Source organism: Phaethon aethereus (genome assembly GCF_964289735.1).
Source record: "Phaethon aethereus genome assembly, chromosome: 1".
Lineage (NCBI taxonomy): Eukaryota > Metazoa > Chordata > Aves > Phaethontiformes > Phaethontidae > Phaethon > Phaethon aethereus.
Genome location: NC_138575.1, coordinates 2218610 through 2238781, shown reverse-complemented (window position 1 = coordinate 2238781; position 20172 = coordinate 2218610). Strand labels below are relative to the sequence as shown.

The window sequence follows — 20172 nt, the reverse complement described above, 5'->3', positions numbered from 1 at the left end:
TTGGGCATCTTTTCCCATGGAATGTATTTGAGCTCAAAATCAGAATAAATGCGTCTGATTTCCGATATAATCAGCCATAGAAGTTCACCGAGTTATTTCTGCGTCAGGCCCATTACTCTGCTTTGAATGTAGCTTATCTTTCAGAAGAGCACCTGTGCTTGATGCAGAGCCTTGCAGAGACGGGGAATCCAGCACATGCAGTCACAAGCTGTTTGTGTGGTTAATTACCTTCACTGTTAAAAACCATATAGCTCATTTCTGTGCTGGTATGATCCAGCTTCAGCTCCCATCCACTGGATCTTCTTATGGCTGGTTTAGAAGGTTTAAATAGAATAAATGAGAAAATTGAAAAATATCCTAACGTTGTTGGCATTCAGGAGGTCAAAAAATGGTGCGGTTTCTCCTTTTTCTATGCAAACAGCTGAAGAGCAGAAGTGTCACGATAACTATCAAGTCTAGTTCATCTGGGCCACGTCGAGCAGGCAGTTGAGCGGAGCATTTCTCACTGGAAAAAGCTTTTCATATGTAGTTATCTAGTCACATCTTTCTGTCTTGATGGTGGCAAAATTGTTTTCTGGTGGGACAAATGAACCGTAGTCTCGTACGTCAGTGAGCATCAGTCTACAGTGGTCACTAAGGATAGTGAAGAGCAGCTGAATTGCAACCCAGATGTTAAGTCCAAGTCCTACGTGACGTGAGGAAGCGTGAAGAGAGAGGTTGGCTGATTGTGACCTGCGAAGCTGTAAGAAGGGACTCAGTTTAATGCAAAATTGGGGAAATCCTTCTAAGAAAACTTTTCCTTGCTGTGAAGCGCAATCTGGAGCACAAGCCTGTCTCAAGTTTGGACAAAGAATATGATGAAAAATCCCGTCCAGCTGTACCCACGGTCCTTGTGCCTCCTCTCCAGTCTTCCCCAGTTTTGGGATGTGAGCTCACGTATTGCAGAAAAGGCACGTGTGCTTTTAGGCTGGGAGGACTTTTGTTGAAATTGCAGATCCAGTGAGTTTCACTTACCTTTTTGTTTTTTTAATCGTTGCAGGGTGTAGTTTGAAAATGCTCATGGCAGACTACTCCTCTTTCTGTGCTTTAAATAGTTGTGATTGATTGTGCACTTACTGGACTTCAGCAGGGTTGGCCGCAGTTTATGTTAACTTCGTATATAATAGAGGCTCGTGTGTTCAAATCACGGACTCTGTGAGATCCTAAATAATGAATATAGTGTTTAGAGGAAGCACACGCTTCTTCTGCCTGGTCAAAGGTAATACAGTAATAAGCAGATTTTATGGTACATGTTCTCCATTTTAAAAAAAAATGTACATTTTGCTCTTCATCAATATTCTAGTTCACTGGAGCAAGTGTTTTCTGGATCACAGAGCGCCAGGTAAATAAGAGCTATCCAAGACTTTGTTTGTGCACTCATTTGGCTGCTGCAGCATCACATTTAAAGGGAAGAGTTAAACACGTCGTATCCTGGGCTCCCATTCACATCTGTGGGGATGAAGGCGCTCAGGACCTCTCAGGATAAAGTCCATAAAAAGAAAAATATCATCTGCAGTGAAACAGGCAGAGTTATAGTTTAAAAAAAAAAAAATCCCTCAGAATTAGGAGCTTTTGAGAAGCGAAGTTGTAGTAGGATGTAGTATAACCATAGTAATGGGCAGGATTGTGCAGAACTGATACTGGAATCATGAATTTTGCTGCAAAAAGCACTGTATGAGAAAAGCAGTCTATCAGATTTTGAGACTGTAAAAAGTTTTTGCATTTAAACATGTATTTCAATTGATACATACTAAAAACTCCAGCCCTTTGTAAACCCTGGATGTGCAACAAAAGAAAACAAATTGAAAAGCCCCCTTATCGCTCAGTGGGAAATAACCACTAATCAGTAAAACAGGCAATTTAGTCTATCATCTTTCCTCTGCTGGCTTAAAAAAAAAAAAACCTTAGTTGGTACAGAATTGGGTTTTTTTTTCTATTTTAGTGGGGGTAACTACAATGTTGATATACAAAATAGGGGTGGAGGTTGGCTCCGCATGGCAATGGTGGAGCTCGGGCAGCACCCAGCCCATGCCCGCTCCCCCGGCCTTAGGGCTTATGTTGGCTATTTTTCAGACATCAAGTAATCTTAAGCAGCCAGCTTATAGCAATATTCAGGGAAAACTGGGTCCCCAGCTCTTGGTTTTCAGTTCTGAATGATTTCCATCTCTTAACTCTGCTCTACCAACATGTAATATCATCTAATGAGATGAGAGAATAGTTATTTCAGCAGCCTCGCAAGGTATTTGTTAAACTGCTGGAATTTGGGAAAAGGGAGTAAATGCATTTGTGTTTTTTATCTCCATCTCCCATTGCCCTTCAAGGCGTTGACAGCACTTGATATTTATCAGCTCACAAGAGCCTGTCCAGGTATTTAAGCAGCTCAACTGGTAAAGCAAAGCACCGGTAAAGCAAAGCACATGCTGGGAGATCACTGCAGAGCTCCGTTTCACCCGCCTGCGGAGCAACAAACCATTATTAATTGACAGCAGAATAACCAAATTGCAACTGGCAGCCTAATGCTGCGGAGCAGCGCGGGTCGGAGCGCGGGGGGAGGCAGGATGGCAGCTGGGGGCACGGGCTGCGGAGGCAGCTCAGGCAGGATGGGTTTCCTATTTTCAAGCTGATTGCCTTGGCTGTGATTTTGGCAAAGCTCACGCTGCTGAAACCCCTTTAGTCTCTGTAAATGTCCTCATAAAATTAATCAAAATATTAATGAATCATAAAATAGAACAGCCCAGATTGGAAGGAACCTCAACAGATCATCTGGTCCAACCTCTAGTGGGATAGGGAGCCAAGATGAGATTATCCAGCACTGTCTCCAGTTGCATCTTGAAACCCCCCAGCAACGGGGACTCTACCATGTCCCTGAGGAGGTTGTTGCAGCAAATGATTGTTCTCACTGTAAAAAATGTCTTTCTTATGTCAAGATGAAACGTCTCTTGCCCCTTGACTTCCCCATGTGTCTCCTTGTGAAGAGAGACCCTCTGTCCTCTTTGTCGCTGCCCTTTAAGTACGGGATAATGTCATACTAAAATTAACCCCAGATCCCGGATTCTAGACATCTAATCCTATATTGTATTTAGGGAATTGCACATTTTTATGCAGAATTCTGTATGCCAGGCCAATATCTAAGAGCACATCAAGCTCAGTCCTCTCTCCATGACCCCATTATATCTTATCGCACCCCTGGCATTATGCTGGGGTGATACCAACAGTGGCAAGGCTGAGCCAGGCTTCAGAAGTTTCCATCCCCTTGGACGTTCTCCCATGGACGTTGCTGTGCCGAGGGAAATGCCGGGCAGCCTCTGGCCCTGTTTCAGGCCAAGCAGCTTCCAACCTGGAAGCAGATGAGATGGAGCCACTGAGCAGAAAGACAGAAAAAATATCAAACAACATCCCAAGTGCCCTGGGACTGGCGGGAGCATTTTGCCAGAACCTCCTCTGTTACTTGAACACTTGCGTTGAGCACAGCATGGATGCAGTTTGACAGCTGCCTGCAAAGAGATTTGGAGAGGTGGGATGGGAACAGCCAACGCTGCAATATGGAGAGTGGGCCCAGAGGGGAACGAGGAAGAGTGAAGTTTTGATATGAGGAGAGAAGCTGAAATGGATCTTTGCTGGATGCTGTTTCCTTGGGATCTTGGTTAGAGAGGGGGACTTTCCTGGTCTGTGGCTTTCCCTGGTGCAGACGGATCCAGAGGCAGCTTTCACCACTTGCCCATCAGCTTTGTTGCGTCCATCCCAGCCTGTCCAGAAACCTCCGCAAGTGCACTTCCATGGCTCATGGCAGAGTGAGGAATCAGCCTAGCACCCTCAGGTAGTGCAAGAAAGCAACATCAGCCTTCCCGGCAGGAAAGGAGACACTCCAAAGTCTCCTAAACCACAACTACCCAGTTTCCAAGTGCAGCCCCCAACTCTGCACCCCGCTTCCATGGGAGGAACCGTGACAATTTGTGGGGAAGTTTGTCACCGTAATGGATGATGACGCGGCACACGGCACCCGAGACAGGTGAGGCTGCATCGAGTGGAACAAATCTGTACGGATGGTGTGTTCCTGCTGGGGCAGGCGAAGGCTTCTTCCTCTGACACGGTGATTTATATATTTGCAGCTCCTCCCCAAAGAGTAGTGCCCCAGCATGGGTCACTGGAGCTGCCTGCTGAATACACCTTCTCGGTGCTGGGAAAGGAAGATGAATAAAACTTTGGAAAAGGAGATGCGGTGAATGTAACATTTTTGGAGGCAGCTGACAAGCTGTAATTAAAAAAAGAAAACAACAAGAAAATGCACGAGTAAACATTGCATGTCAAGGTGTCAGTGTGAGACGTATCCACCAGCGTCCTTTGGAAACGGTCCCAAACCCAGGTCTTTGGGTCAGCACTGAGCTTGAAGATGAAAACCTTTCATCGCTCCTGTCCTGCCTTTAATTACAGCTTTGCTCTGTATATTACTTTTAAAATTGTGGAGTGTCAGCTAAAATCCAGCATAAAAATTAGATTAGGCTCTATTATTTTTCCCTTCAAGGCAGCCACATCCTGCAGTCATCTGGTACCTTGCTCTGCCAAGGCATCTCGAGGAGATTTTTAAGTGGTGGGCAATAATATACTAATAATTATCAAACTTTCCAGTGCCAAGGTCTCTTCCTCCATCTGATTTGTTTTCAAGGGCCCATCACATGGTGGAGACATCCCTGAACAGGTACATTCCCATCTTTGCCTTCTTTGCCCAAGAAAATGAAGCAAGTGAATGGGCATGGGAGAAGCTGTGATTTCTGCAGAAAAAAGTATTCAGGGTGGAGATTGTTCCTCTAATCTAGTGCTTCTCACCAAGAAGTTCGAGAAAACAAAATGACAGATTGAAAACTTGAAGGTTTGTGTAGGCTTGACCTGTTGTTTTGAACTTTTGCGTGTCAGGGAATCATTGGGGAACCAGCTTTATTGTACTGAAACTGCACTTTAAGGGACCCTTAAAAATGTTCCTCCAGCTGCATCGTTTTACATCAAGTGCCCTATTGCTGTAGAGGAATTCAGTCATTTTAAATACTTAGGTGGGGTTGCACAGGACAGTAATCCCAAAGAGATTATTGAGGTAATACCTCTGGGTCTGCTTATTCTTCTCCGTCACTCTGGGCCGGTGAAAGCCCTGTGGTCGGAGTGTAAATTATACCTTCCCTGAAACTGCTTTATGTTATCTGAAGCTTCAGCACAACTGAGAGTCAGGGTCATATCTAGGAATAATGACAAATATTTGCAAAATACGTTAAAGATAAAACCCATGGTGTTAATAACGAGTGGCGCCGTTCTGCTTTATCCTGTGACCTCGCCAATAGCTAATGGGCATGAGGTCGTAAGAAGGAATTTCTTTTTATTTTCAGTAGCCTTAAGACTCTCTTAAAACCTTCACCCCGTGCGCTGTGGGAGTAATGAATCATACCCTTGGCGTGATGTTGGGATTCAGCTCCACGCAGTGTTTTCAGGTGCGAGGAGGTGAGTGTTGTTCTGTGGATGAGTTTCCTTGTTAGTGGGGGGGGGGGTTTAAAAGGCTTCATTGAAGTGTCGTGCCATAAAATTATGCTTTGATCATATCCATTTGCTGTTAATGAATCCAGATGGGTTAGAGGCAACTGGGTTGTAACTCTCTGATAATACGTGCACTGCCTTTCATTTTCTTGCGCGGGGTTTCGGAAGATCCCAGCTAACGAATCCAGCTATACTAACGTCGCCTAATACGTCCGAATACATAGCATCCCCAGAGACACATGCAGGTGTGTCAGGGTTGCTTGGGAAAAGGTTAAAATGTTACCGAAAAATAGCCATTGTGTGTTGGGGACTGTCTTCTTTCATATGCTAATAGCTTTTTTTCTTTCTTTTATTTCTTTAAGTCATGCAAGTAGCTTTGTATTTCCTTTAAATCGAAAGATCTTATTCTAAAATCAAGATATTGGCAGAAGCTTAGCTGTGATTTTAATGTTCCTGTAGAAAGGAGAAAGTAAGTGGGAGAAACTACATAGAAACCAGCAATATCTTCCCTTTTAACATACAACCTCGGGATTTTTAAGTTGTTTGCTCAAATGTTGAATTACGTAAAGAAATAGAAAGGGGGCAGATTGAGACCAGGTTTGATTCCTCTTCGTGTGGTTGCTCATCCAACCCATGAAGTTTGCTGTCGCACAAGGATGCCTGGAAGAGAGATCAGTTAATAGCATGGATCTGCTAAAAATCCCACCCACTTCTCACCAGTGGTATGTGAAAAGTATGATTATCCATGCAAAGAGGAGAAAAACTTTTGTCTTCCAGGTTGCTATGTGAGTTAGGAAGGCTTTTATTTTTTCCTTCCCCATGTTAACTTTAATGCCTCACCGTTAAGGATCGGGATCAGACCTCGGAAGGAGACTTGCATTTGGATTGAAGCTGCACAACAACTTCTGTATTTTCCATTTGTGCAGTCAGAGATGCTCGCGTGGCTCACGTCCGCAGGCTGGAGAGTCGCCTTTTCCTCTGCTGACAGACAGAGAGTGGTGGTGGGAGCACCTTTAAGCCACCCGGGCACAAAGTGAGGCACCTCTGCGTAACCCCCTCGTTCTGATGTCCTTGGTCCTATCACCAGCACTGCTGGAAGAGTCATTGGAGCCTCTTGAAGGAGCTAGCTGGGGCAGAGGGAAGGCGATGCCAGGACTGGGCAGCGTGAGGGTGAGGCAATGCAGTACCACCGTGGATGGATACAAGTGAGCTGGGCCTAAAGAATCTTGGTTTGGCTGCCAGTCCTCTCACGTGAGGCTTCACTACAAAATTGTGAACCACGGGCAGCTAGGAACTGTGATTTCTCGCTTAAAGCTGGTGGTTGTTGGTGCTTAAAGGTTGAAGGACAGCAGCTCCTTCACCAGTTCAAGTGCAACGAAGGTGTGATTAATGCCCTACTTCTAGCTGGAGCTAATGGATCTAATTTCCCCAAATGACTAGATAATTTCCCCACCGTGTTTATCAGCCCGCGGTACGTGGCTTTGAGTTTACTCTCAAGGGAAAGGTGCCTGGTCAGTCTCCCATTTTAGTGGCGTTTGGGTGGATTCTGATCCCCAGACGAAGATATCCCTGACAGCGAAGAGCCCGGGCGACACCTGAACCCTGCAGCTAATGAGCCGTGCTCGCACCTCCGGCCCCCGGTGTGGAAGCAGCACCCGTGCTGCCGCAGCCCCTCCGCGCAGTTGTCCGCCCCATTTGCTTGCGACGACTCCGGGGTGCGAGTCCTTTCGGGTCGGTTGTTCTCCTCCATGCGCATCGAAGCCCAGGGGGGAATTGAATGTTTATTAAAACACAGATACTTGTAGTAACGGGAGAAGCAGCGTAAACAAGAGCATCTGAGAGGCAGCTAAGCCAGACTATTTTTTTGTTTGGATGAAATAATCCCAAATTGTCGCTAATTAGAATATGAAAGATGGGTTAATTCCTGTGATTTGCTTAAGAGCAAGCTTAATAAGATACAAGAGCAACCAAAGAGAAGCGGGTTTTTTTTCCTCCCAAGTACAGTTATGAGCCAAGGACGTATCAGGAGCAGCACAGGCGGTGACTAAGGCTCTGCTGAAACCCCCACATGCTGAGGAGTCCTGTGTGCTCTGAATGAGGATGAGGTTTGCAGATGCTTTTTTACCAAATCGGGGACAGGTAGAGGAGCAGAATCAATTCCTGTCACTCATGGAGTTGCTCTGGAGGAGCAGGATTATGGATCAGAGCGATGCTGCCGCAGTTTAATCTGGAAATCAATAGAGAGACGGAAGTTGGGCTTGTGGGGATGTGGCAGAGACAATGATTTGGGGTTTGATGAGATTTTGCTCTGCAAACAACTGAGTCGCTAACTCTTCTTCACGTCCTGATTAACACAGAGAAAGGGCTGAATTCAGCCTTGATGCAGCTCTCTCAAAGCCCCTCGGGTCCCCCTGTGTAATTCGAGTCCAGAATTTCTCAAACGAACCAAGGCTCCCAAATGCTTCAGTCTCCTATCTTTGCCTTTGCACATAGCTTGGGAGTAACCCTTCACTCTACCGAGTCTAATTCAATTTATATCAACTTGGGAATTTGATAACCTTCCTTCTGTCTTGTTTGTAGCAACCAAATTAAATACAGCGGGCAACATTATAAATACAAACTGTGCCAAGTCACCTTGGGGTGCCTCAGAAATGCCGAAATTCATAGAAGGCTGTTTAAATCTCGTGTGTTACCAGATACGTGGTACCTCCTTCTGCAGGCTGTCCAAACCTGCTCACCTATAGGATGGGGAGCAGCATTTTTGGTTTGCGGATTTGCCCGGTTGTTCCTATGATTGTAATACACTGCTTGGGGTAACAAAAGGATTGCAAGGTGCTACTTAAACCTCAGTTGCCGGCAGAAACCTTGTGCCCTACACATGCAGCTTGTATGAATGGGAGTGATGGGTGAAATCCGTGATCTTCAGGATAGTCTGCAATCTGTGAGTCCAGAGTTATTGGTCAGGCTGAAACACTCAAGGTTTGCAAGTCCAGGCGGAGCTCAGCAAAGCTGCGGGTACCTGGTTCCTCTAAAAATCCCAATTTTGCGTTTTGAGGTGTCATCTGGTGAAGGAAAAACCTGGTGAACTCCGCTGGTCCTGACCCACCGACTCAGAAATCAGAACTTTCAGACCTGATATTCAAACCCCTAAGCCACTCTTCTTTGTCTCTTGGTTTCTTCTTTCTCCTCGTTTGTTCTGCTTTACGTCACTCGGTGGCATGGACTGCTCCAGCGTCTGCTCAGTCTCGGGGAGCTCAGCTGTACGGTTGCATCTGTGAGGCTAATTAGCAAAACATGGGAAGACTGAAATTAAGATACTCGCTGAACCACTATTCATACTTGTGCTTTTCTTTCTTTTCCAGAGCACGGTAATTGTGGAGAAGACTGTTCAAGACCTGATGAACCTGATGCATGACTTGAGCGCCTATTCGGATCAGTTCCTCAGCATGGTGTGTGTGAAACTCCAGGAGTACAAGGACACCTGCACCCTTGCCTACAGGTGCGGGCAGGCTCGGAAACGGATGTATGCTGGAGATAATGCTCTTGGGCTTTTGCTATTTTGACATGAGTAGGAAGGAGTTACTTCTAGAAATCACTTCTGCTGGGACGGTCAAGGATATTTCTTAATAGGTGGGGAAAAAATCTGAAATAGTGATTATTGGTATATGAAGAGTCTTGGTTTCCCAGTGACTTTGTACACATCACACTGTGGTTTAGGCTTCTTAAACGTGGATGACAATGTTAGCGGAGCTTAGAAACTGCACAGCTTTTGTCTTCATCGGGCAAAATGTGACCTCAGGTTGGAGATGAAGAGTAGAAGGCATTATCTTTAACATGAATATTTGTATATAGCTGTTTGGAAAGCAAATTAGATCCTTCCATTTGAGTGTTCCCAAGAGATTTTTAAAAATAGCCGTATTTTAATTAATTATATTGAGATTTGCGTATTCAGATCTCAAGGCAATGTAGGGATTAGTAACCACAACACACCATATAAATACACACACACTGGGTTTTGTGAAACTTTCCCAAAACCTTTCTGTTAACTACTTCTTTCATCATTTCATCGAATGCTCTGTCCTGGGCTGTCTTTATCAGCGTGGTCGGCTTCCCCAACCACGGCGTGGAACCTGAATGCAGCATAGTCCCACTGGGCACGGGGTTATCACGCTGGGTTGCGGGGTTTGAATCCTTTGGGTACTTGCTTTATCATGGATTGCCTGGATAACCATTGATAAGTAACTTATTCTCTGTACATCCCAGTTGCCCATCTGTAAAATGGCCTCCCTGGAGAGGGGGGCCGGGAGCATGCCCTGCGGCGTGGGGATAAATACTTGCATTGAAAGACACTAAAGGTGCTGCGGCAGCGTGGGCTATAATAGCTGCTCTACATAATCTCCTTTAATGGCTAATTGAGGCTGATGATAGCAGGGGAAGCTGAAAAAGCCCCTTGTGTTTTCTGACCAAGAGCATTAAGAAATTATTTCCTATTGCCTGATTTCATTCAAGAGAAGCTTCATCTGGCAAGCGGCTGCGTACGGGCTCGTTATTATTATTATTAATAACGCCAACAGTAGAGTTACTGAGCACATATGTGGGCTACACTTCGTCTGAGTGCTCGTATAAATTGGTAGCTGCTTGTGTGCCGTTGTCCAAAATGCTTGTATTTTCTATGAAACTTCACTGACATGAGCCAGACAATAGATATAATTTCTTTGGCTTGAACTTAAAGGTCCTTCCTTCCTTCCTTTGCTGATACCATTCCTCGATTTGGCACCTGCTGAGGAGTAATTAGGACAGCCCTAATTTGGCAATATCCTGATTACAGCAGGAGGAAAAACAGGAAACGTTCTAGTTTTGCTGCTAGCAAATGACTGACTGAAATAGAAATCTATATACATTTCAAAAGATGCAGAGGAATACAGCAGCTACCCGGCTTTCCCGGGGCGGGCGGCTCGATCCGCGGGGACGTTATGCCCTCTGCAGGGCTCTCCCGTCGTGCGGCTCCGCACAGCCTTGCCCTTTCGACCGGGGTGTTCCTTGGGGGACCGAGACGGGTAAATCCTCATGCTGATAAAGTTAGTGGAGGAAGGGTCATTTATATCCGCTTAAAATCAGAATAAACTCCTTAGAGCTGTGAAATAGTACGATCAGGGGAAGCTATCAGAGCAAGGGAGTGTGTGTGTTCTTGAGATGCCAAGATAGTCAGAATTTGGAAAGCCAGAAAGACGGTTTATGCAAGATCTGCACATGGCATTCATTCGTTCCCCATGTGCCTGTGTTTCTCGAAGGGGAATATGAGCAAACGTGGCTGAAGTGTATTCGGATACAGGCTCCTCAAAGCAAGACTCTTCAATTCAGAGTCCTCTGCAGAACAGATAGCTCTGTCAGGGCGTCAGCACTAAGAAATGCATAGCTGAGATTTTTCATCTTTGATTTCCATTTGGCTCTGATTTTCTAGTCAATGCAAAAAAAACCCTAACGGGGCTGGATATGAATAGATTGGACATTTATATAAGTAGCAACTATGGATTTTCTTGTTTTAATTGATGACAAATTTCGGAAGCGTATTTAATACCGTCTAGGTGAAATGTCTTCTGCAAATTACAGGTTTGTAAGAACTGCGATTTCTGTTTGACGCAAACTGTTTACAAATGTGAGTTCTGTTTTCTGACTAGCTTATGAGGCCTTGGGGTTTAAAATGAAAACAAAAATGGGAGACAGAATCACAAAACCTCCCGCTGTGTTGGCAGCACTTTTCTTAAGTCTTGTCCAGCCCACGTCTAGCTGCTGCTTCAGCAAATTTCCATGAAGGCAGCTCTACGCAGGAGTTAAGCCTGCATCGTTAAGGGATGGAAGGAATCACAGGGACAGGGGAAAACCTGACCAGTTCAGGGTAGCTGCCCTTAACCATGAGTCTTTCTTTTTAGTCCCTTGCCAACAACCTTCTCAGACAAGCTTTGCTGTCTTGAGTACTAAAACTAATCTCTTTCCATGTCTTTCTACAAAAATTGGCCCCATGTTTAGTTATGTTCACGTTGAGGTTGCACATTCTTATTTTGTTGTCCAAGTTTAAGCTCTGTCCTGTGTGTCCACCTCCTTCTTATCAATCTTCATCCTCTCCCCCTTGAGCAACCATCCTCTTGCATATTTTTCAACCTAGCTGAAGAGTATGAGTAAAGGCACCAGTCACCCAAATGACTTTCTTTAGTGTGTAAAAACAGATGGACATCCCCAAAGAGTGATTTGCCTTAATTAAAATGTGCCTAAACTCTCTGGAGGTGCCCAGCTCTCCATCGGCTGTGAAGGCAGCTTATGGTGACCAGCCTCCTGGCCAAACTGTCTCAGCTGAATCTGTAAAATTAGGTGGGGTAAAACTGGGCCTGAGTGATGGAAGGGGAAAAAAAACCCACAGTTCCTGCTTTCCATACAGGCAAAATAAAACTAAGCTCCTTTTTATTGAGAAGGAAATGAGGGGCAGAATAATTCGCCAAGGTGTGGGGTCTGCAGTCAAACAGGATTTCTCAAATCCGCAGGAAACACTCTTGCCACTCAGTTTGCTAATCTTGTTGGCATCTTCCCCTTCTTGCATTAACTTTTTGGTTTTTAAGTTGTCTTTCTGGTCAGGGGAATGTCTCCCTCAGACCGTTAGGTACCTGGCACGTGCTGAGCACGCTCCTTTCAAACTCTTAGCAGTGTGAGCAGTGCTCAGCATAGAAGCATCACCTTGGCCCTGGGAAGAGAAAAAAATTCCTCAAGAATACATTTGGCATAAGGCAACGGAGTCCAATTAGCCCCTATGGCCCCCAGATGTTTTCCTAATGAAAAGCCTTGGCCCCCCAGCTGTGCCCGGGGATGTGCCCCATCACTCTGCTCCCAGCTCGGGGCGGCAGTGGTGCAAATCCGGGACCATTACCAGATGTTTTCTGGATAAAAGCCACTGAGCTGTGGAGGGGTGAACCCTCCTCGCTCATGTGCCGTCACCTGTGGAAGTGTTACACCTATTCCCTACCTGCCCCCGGGAGCTGGGTACAAACAGATGGCATTTTCCTTGGCCCGTTGAGCTGTGAATTAATTAGATTATGGCACTGGTGGTAGCAAGTAACCCTATTAGAGCAGCAGGAGTAATTACACAGGAGTTTGGGAGAAGGGGGGGTCTTTGAAAGGAAACATTTTGAGCTGTACTAAAACATGTCATCCTGTCTTGTGATAATTTACTCAAGGGCCTGAATTAGATTGACATTGATAGAAGTTACGGAGGTTGAAAACTGGCTGAGATGCTAGAAAGGAAAGGTGGGGAAAAGTAGTCTGTAATTGATGGGGAAAGCTGGGCGTCTGACGGAGGTCGGCGTATGTACCACCCTATTTAACACCTTCCTTAGTGGGGGGCTGGTTGGAGTAAAACCCACGTGTCAATAAAAATTAGGAGGTGTTGCAAACATGGGAAAGAATGGGGACATAATTCCAAGGGACCCACATAGTGGTGGCAGTGTCCCAGCATCGATTAATTTGAAGCTCCCTACTGATTTCAGTGGAGAATCTGGCTTAGGGCTCCCGTGGACCCATGAGCACCCCATCGCCGAAAGGTGAGAAAAGTAGGAATCGCGTGGGTTAGGCTTTCGGGGAAAACTCTGACTCTAGAAAAGCAAGGACACCAAGCTCAGTTTGCAACTTGCTAGAGCAGCCAAGCATCCTCCCCCAACGCCCACTCCAAAAAGCAAGAGGATTTTTGTGGACAGCAGATAATAAGGATCATAAAACAGAGAGGTAGCTCTGTCCTCTGTGTAACTCCATCAGAAGACTCCCAAAGATGCCTTGCATTCATAGGCATCTGAAGGGCTATGACAAGGCTGTAAATAATTGAAGAGAGTAAACAGTGAAAGTGGTGAGCGCTGAGGCTGCTGTAAAGGGAAATAACGGGGAGTAATGGGATGAAATTGAGTAAAATAAAACACAAGCACAGTATCAGGATTTTTTTTTTTATCTAAGAGTTAGATTTGTTCAACTGTGAAATAGACTCCAAAGGGAAGGAGACTATTACTTTAGTCATTTAAATCTGGGGAGGACAAAGCACTGGATAATATATTCAATAAACAGTTGTCTTGCCTTGGCAGAGAAATGGCCAGATATCATCGAATTCAGGTTTTCCATCTCGGATGTCAGAGATACTGGTGGAGCTTTTTTTGTCCCTTGGTTTTCACCAGGATGAAAAAAAGAGACCTTTTTTCATAAGTGGAAAAACACCAAGTTCCTAACAGCAGCAGAAGGCCAAATTGAAATTTTGATGCCGTCTTCTGTAGCTGGAAACAAAATTCATTCTTTTGTCTGTGGCAGATTGAACATGAAATTTAAAGAGAAGGAAAATTTATATGTAAGTGCATGTGACAAATTCATTTTCACAAATGAATTTACTGAGCAGAGGTTGTTTTCTTGGTGGTAGGTGAAAGGAGTGATAGGCTGCTCCGTGCTGCTGGGAAAAGAAGTAATCTGCTCTGTTTCAAGATAAATCAGCGTTGGCTGCTATCTCAATGCCTTTTTCACTTGTTTTCCCCTTCAAAACACAGATACTCAGTGTGTTATTTATTGACCAAAACATACCTTTCAGGAAATTTAAAATGAGTCTGGTTAATCCGCATAAACCCCTTAGAAATGTGTGGGGTCTTTGTTGTGATCTTGCACGACCCTTCCCAAAATCACCACCTCAATGCTAGTGACAGCCCTGAGCATCCGTTTGCCCCATGCAACGTCCTAGCTTGGATACAGAAGTGTGCAGCCGAGTAAATGGCTCTGCAAGGTCCACGTTGAGCTGACGTGGGCTGAGCCAGTGCAGATGCGTCCATACTGCAGCACCCAGCAACTCCAGTTCTTGGTTGACAGATCCAGTGTTGAATCTCTGCATCTTTTGAATGCACAAAGTTTCTATCCATGTTGGAGAAGCCATTTTTTTCTGGGGGACAGTAACAGAAAAAAATCTATCTGGCATTTACACTTCATCAGCCCCTTGCGTTGTAGGACACAGCAAACATGCAATATTTCTAGGTGTCTTGTAGCCTTGTGAGCGAGGGGTGGTGGGTGTTCGAGGTCTTTGGCATAGGTCCCAGAGCCTTTTCTGTATTTTTGCGTAGTAGAAGGTGATCAGTCTCTTAGCGCACGAGGGAGATCTTGATTCTGTTGTTAACCTGCAGCTAAGCCTCTCTATAGGAACAGGACCTCTGAGACCATGTGTTTGCAGATGCTTCCTTTCTCAAGTCACACTGTGCTGGTTGTTCGGTGGGTTTGCCATGTTCCCATTACAGAGGGCAAGAAAAAATGCTACTGCTGCCCATTGGAGAGGTCACCATCATGCTTTTGCTTTGACTGATGTGGACCGGTCGCACATGTTTCTTCTTGGGCTGGAGAAGCAGTCCAGCTGGTCACCATGCAAGGACCTCCTAGAAGAAGAGCCTTCCAGTTGCTCACCAGAGAAGGAAATCAGTGATAGGATTTAGAAGAAAACACCAGCACCCGTAACTCCCGCTTGCCTTTTCCAAGAGATAGAAAAACACCTCCCAGATCCTTGCTGTCTACCAAACAACCCAAGAATGGGAAAGGACTTTCCTCTCTCTAGTCACAGTGTGCCAGTGAAGTAGGAAACATTGACAAGGACTATGCTGGTGGTTGTTCATGAGCAATCCCAACACAAAAAAAAGGCAGCTAATTGACTCCTCCAGATACAGCATCCCATTTGTCTTCTGCAATTGCCAGTGAGGAATTTGGATTAGTTACACTGCCAAAAATATTGAACAGAGAAAGTCTTCATAATTGGAATATGCTGTGATCTTTGATTCGATTTCACACATACATGTGATTTAGCTGAAATCTCTATTATTACATGTTTTGAATGACTGGAGAGAAGATCCTGGACCCTTCATTTTCTTTCATTGCTTCAGACCTGGTTCCCAAGCTGGGCCAGCTGGTGTGCGGTGAGCTGGTGGCTCCCACCCAGGTCTTCCTGGGCAGGGTTCCACGTTGCAGTCACAACACAATCAGCAGCGGCTGGCGAGCTCGACTGAGATTGCAGAGAACAAATGAGCCATGAAGAAACTACCTTCTCTCTTCTAGTACAGAATGACCTCCTCTGGTTCTGTAAATGATTGCAAGTTGAATGATTTCAAGGGTGGGGAGAATATGGCCCTTTTTCCCTTAAAGGACTCTATCAAAGTACATCAAGAGTTGTGAGTTCAAGAGAATTTTATATCCTGTCCACCCATGTTGCCATGCCTTCCCCACGAGCGCTTTGTTGAATTCCTCTTTGGACCCCTTCCTTAATGCTTAATGCACGTTTGTGTGTGATAGGAATTTTAATGAGTATGTGTGGAATTGCATGAAAAGTGCAATTTGCTTCGCACTGATGTGATTGCTGCTGCTTTCCCTGTAGGAGCATCGTGCAGTCGGATGAAAAGCTGGTGATAAGCGCATCCTGGGCTAAAGATGACGATATTAGCAGGCTCCTGAAATCTCTGCCCAACTGGAGCAACATGGCTCAGCCCAAGCAACTGAGACCCAAGAGAGAGGAGGAGGAAGACTTCATAAGGTAAAATATTTTATGAAGTTGTAAAAGAGTTTCGAGGAGAGTAGCAACAATGGTAAAACCTGCTGGAAACAAAATAATTATGGTGTTTGCATAGCTGTTGTGTCCCCAGGTGTGAGAAGAGGTCGAGATGTGGTCTTTCCTCAAGTGGAGTAACGAAACTTGAGTCCACGTGCCATTACGCTGTGCGATTTTAAAGCCAGGCACCAGCTTTGCTGAACTGAGAAATTTCTGTGCATTGCCTGGATTTGGTTCTGTTGATGGTATCGAGAGAGTATGAAGGAAATTATCTGTTTGGGGGATGTTTCTGGGCTTTGCTCATCAGTTGTGTGATGGGTTGGTAGGTAAACCATTCCGAAGCTCTATCCTTCAAGAGAAAGGAGAAAGCAGAGCTTCTTCTCATATGCAACAAGGACAGAAGAGAGGGAGGCCATAGTTCAACAAGGAGCTTCAGTGGCAGCACCAGCTTGCTGCTTTCCTGCCCTTATTGCTCATTTCTGCCCGTTCTGTTGTTCACTCAAGGCTAATTGAGGAATCGTGCTTGTGAACCGAGACAGGAGAGTGGCTGGGATTGGGGAGGGAAAGAAAGGGTTATTTTTAATTCACGCAGATCCTTGTCCTGGTTTATGGTGCTACTCTGATCACCCATGCAATGAAGAGAGCGCCAGTCTGTGACCTAATGGAGGGGCCAACTGGTTGTACTGGGCAGAAGTTCCCAAAACTGGTGTTGGCACCAAAGCTGTCCTCCATTTGAGCCATGACCTGGTAGGGTTTCTCCTCCATCGCAACCCCAGAAGCTATGTCAGGAGAGTCAAATGAAAAATATTGGCACCTCCAGAGGGGATTCTTTTAGAGGCAACCTACTGTGTCCAAACCAGATTCTTTCTACCTTTTCAGGCAAGTGAAAGCCTGTAAGTAGGCAGATTGCCTTTCCCTGCACACTGTAAATGGCTTAGTCTCCAAATCGTTGAGGCATCCTGAAGAAACAGGTTCTCTTTGTCATTCCAGCAAGTCGAAAAGCTTGTCTGCACATTGCCATCACTATTCGTCACTTACTTGACTGGCATTTGGCTATAAAACTGTAGGAGTAAGTGAAGCTGTTGAAAATTACAAGTCTAATTTGCCCAGATTGTCATTTTACTTATTCACTGGATTCAAGCACAATAACGTAAAGATGATGCAGTCTAGAGAGAGGAATGGCAAGGAGTATAAAATATGTCTAGTCACAGAAATGTTTGCTCATACTGCAGTGGGGATAAGCAGCTTTGCCAGGGTTTTAAAAAATCTTCAGTGATACTGGAAGAGTGAGGATGCAGAGCCCTTGAGGTCTTTGTGCAGTCCCCGAGTTTTTTGAGATTCAGCGATCCAGTCTTAGCCTCCATCTTTGCCTTTGCATTTATCCTTTGTTTCTTGGCACAGAAAGGTGCCGGGATGCCCTCCTGGTTCTTACTGTGATTTCTGAGGTGTCAGCGTGGGACACCAGAGCTCCTGTGGATGCAATGCTGGGTACTGCTGGCTGAGCATAACCTACTCATGTAAACTCCTGGCCAGGCTAAATCTCATGGCCAAGCTCAATCTGATGCTAGCACTGCCAATACGTAGATCCAAACATGTATTTTAATCAGTATTTTCATTTTACTGTCTATTAATTGAAGTATTTTGTGAAACTGTATCAGAGGTGTTAGAATGGAAAGCCTATTATGTCGTCTACATCGAATTCACTTGGAAAAGCTTCTGTACTTTTTTTTTTAGCCTAGACGTTAGGACAAAGATCTTTTCTCAGTGTCTGGTTGCACAGAGCATCAGGCATTAAGCCCCAGTTCCTCACAGTGCCATGTGAATGCTCCTGTAGCATTAATTTAAATGATAATAATTGGTCTGGGCTAGTTTTAGGCATTGATGGTAAGTGACATGGCTTATAAACTTCGTCAAAAATCTGTGCATGGTTGAATAGATCTCTCCTGAAAGCTTCAAAATAAAATTAATTGCTTGTCCAATTTTTTGTCATCTTCTTTCCATTTAAGCAGGCTTTTTTCAGACTTTTTCTTAATACAAAGGAGCATGATTTCTTCACTGCTGTTACTTCTTCCTCTTGGCGCTGCTGATGAATTGGGAATAATTCTGCTGTAGCCATCACTGCCTGAACACTGCTGTGGAGCCAAAGGGAAACGGGTCCTGTGGCTACCTTGGTTATTAGGGCCACGGCTGTGATGAGAGAGCATGGAAGAGCTCATTTCATTCTCACTTTAACCATCTGAGATATTTAAAACCCTGATATACAGATATCCACCTGTGTTCCTGGGCTCCGCTCCGTAGGCAGCAGAGACTAAGCATCCTTTCCAGGAAAGGAAGGTGTAAGCTTGGTGAAACATGGGAATGTGTTCTTTTTGGACATAAAACAAGGCTGACAGTAGTGCTTGAACTACTCGGCAGCATCCCTTAATGAATGTTGCTAAATTATATATGTCCTGAAAGTTTACCCCAGTTTTTGTGCTGTGGCAGGAAGGGATATCAGCGCAGAGTTTTCTTTTCCTCTCCAAGTTTCCTGTAATTCATTTGTTTAATTAAAAAGAAGAGTCCAAATGCAATGTCTTTGCAAAAAACCCTCATGCATATCTGTGTTGACAGTGATTGATTTTGTTGTCTTAACCCGCCACTGTCTCTTTTGCGAATAGATGTCAAAAGGCAGGGTAGGATACTAGCAGAATCTCCCCATTAATATTCTGGTGTGGTTGGCCAGACAAAGGGACCTGATTGAGCGTATTATCGTAGCTCAGAACTTGGCAAGGGGAGAAAGGAAAGAAAAGTCATGCCTCTATTCGTATAATTAGTTTTTAAAGCTCTGAAGGCTATTTGGCACTGGCGCGAGTGTGAAATATGCTGCCCTTATCGCTTTATAAAGGTTAGCCTTCAGTTCATTACTGAATCAGATATGTTGGTGATAAAACCCAAAGATGTATCATTTCCAGGTTTGCCTTTGACGAGGAAAAGCAATGTAAAAAGAGCTTCACATCCGTTTGCGTTCGAACTACAGCAGAAATTCTTGGTTATCGGTGCAGCTCCACAGCACAAGGGGTGGCAAAGGGCCCTGTGCAACCAAGGGAAACCACGTCTTCGGGGTGCCGAGGAAGTCATGCTGGCAATTCACGGGGCAGCATGTTTGCTGGGAAACCCCACGTGGGTGTCAGGACCACACCACAGCGCAGGTTATTCTGGCTGCAGATCTGAGATACCAAAACTGTGCTGGGGCAGGGGGGTGTGGTGATTTCCCTCTCACCTTTTGACTCCAGCAAGCTCCTCAACACCAAATTTGGGGTCATATTCTTGGTCTAAAGTTAATGGAGCAAGTAAAAAAACACTTCTCGGCATCTCCACATACCACAGGACTTTTCCTTTCGCTGCTTTTGGGTTTTTTTATGAGGATAACCCTGACTGCAGGGTGCTCCAGCTGCCTGCTGCTTCCTCCCCTGCATCTCCAGTTCACTGGCAGATGCTCGTCCTCGCTCGCTCTGCACCAAAAGGAGAGGTTGTATTCGAGCAACATGGAAGGATACCTGTGCAACAGCAGATCCTTCACCAAATCATCCCAAATGGCGTTGGTCAGGACAGTTACACTACCCCTGCTGCTTATTGGGATCTTTTCTCTTGCCTTGATTTTATTTGATGCTGATCCTCTGACCGTATTTCCAATGTAAAACTGGAGCCCTCATGCAGATACGGGTCTGCTTTGGAAATGTGTCACCGTTGGACGAGGCAAAATGTCAGGCTGAAGGAAGAGAGCAGGGATGGGCTAAAGGGTGTCCCTCCAGAAGGCTTGATGTAAGCACTAAAGGTACCCTCCAGCTCTGGACGTATAGCGGGACTGTGTCTTGGGAACCGCTAACTCACCTTGGGGCACGCAGCACATCTCGCTTGTGCCCTGGGAGAGCACATCACCCATCCAACGGCAGCAAAGACACTGGGGCATGCTCCAGAGAATGAAATCTCCTCCCCTTTCCGTTTCATGGGGCAGAGCGTGCATGGCAGATGGCGGGCGATCGAGCACA

The 20172-nt window shown here is 45.3% G+C and overlaps 1 protein-coding gene across 1 annotated transcript in view; it reads left to right on the top strand.

The window, feature by feature from the left end:
- Nucleotides 1-20172, top strand: part of EXOC4 (exocyst complex component 4) — a gene marked incomplete at both ends in the record, with an annotated part of 415129 nt that overhangs the window by 327210 nt on the left and 67747 nt on the right. The window contains 2 exons of the mRNA XM_081999953.1: nt 8919-9055; nt 15974-16129. Coding sequence (XP_081856079.1) covers nt 8919-9055; nt 15974-16129 — 293 coding nt within the window. The remainder of the gene's footprint in view (nt 1-8918; nt 9056-15973; nt 16130-20172) is intronic.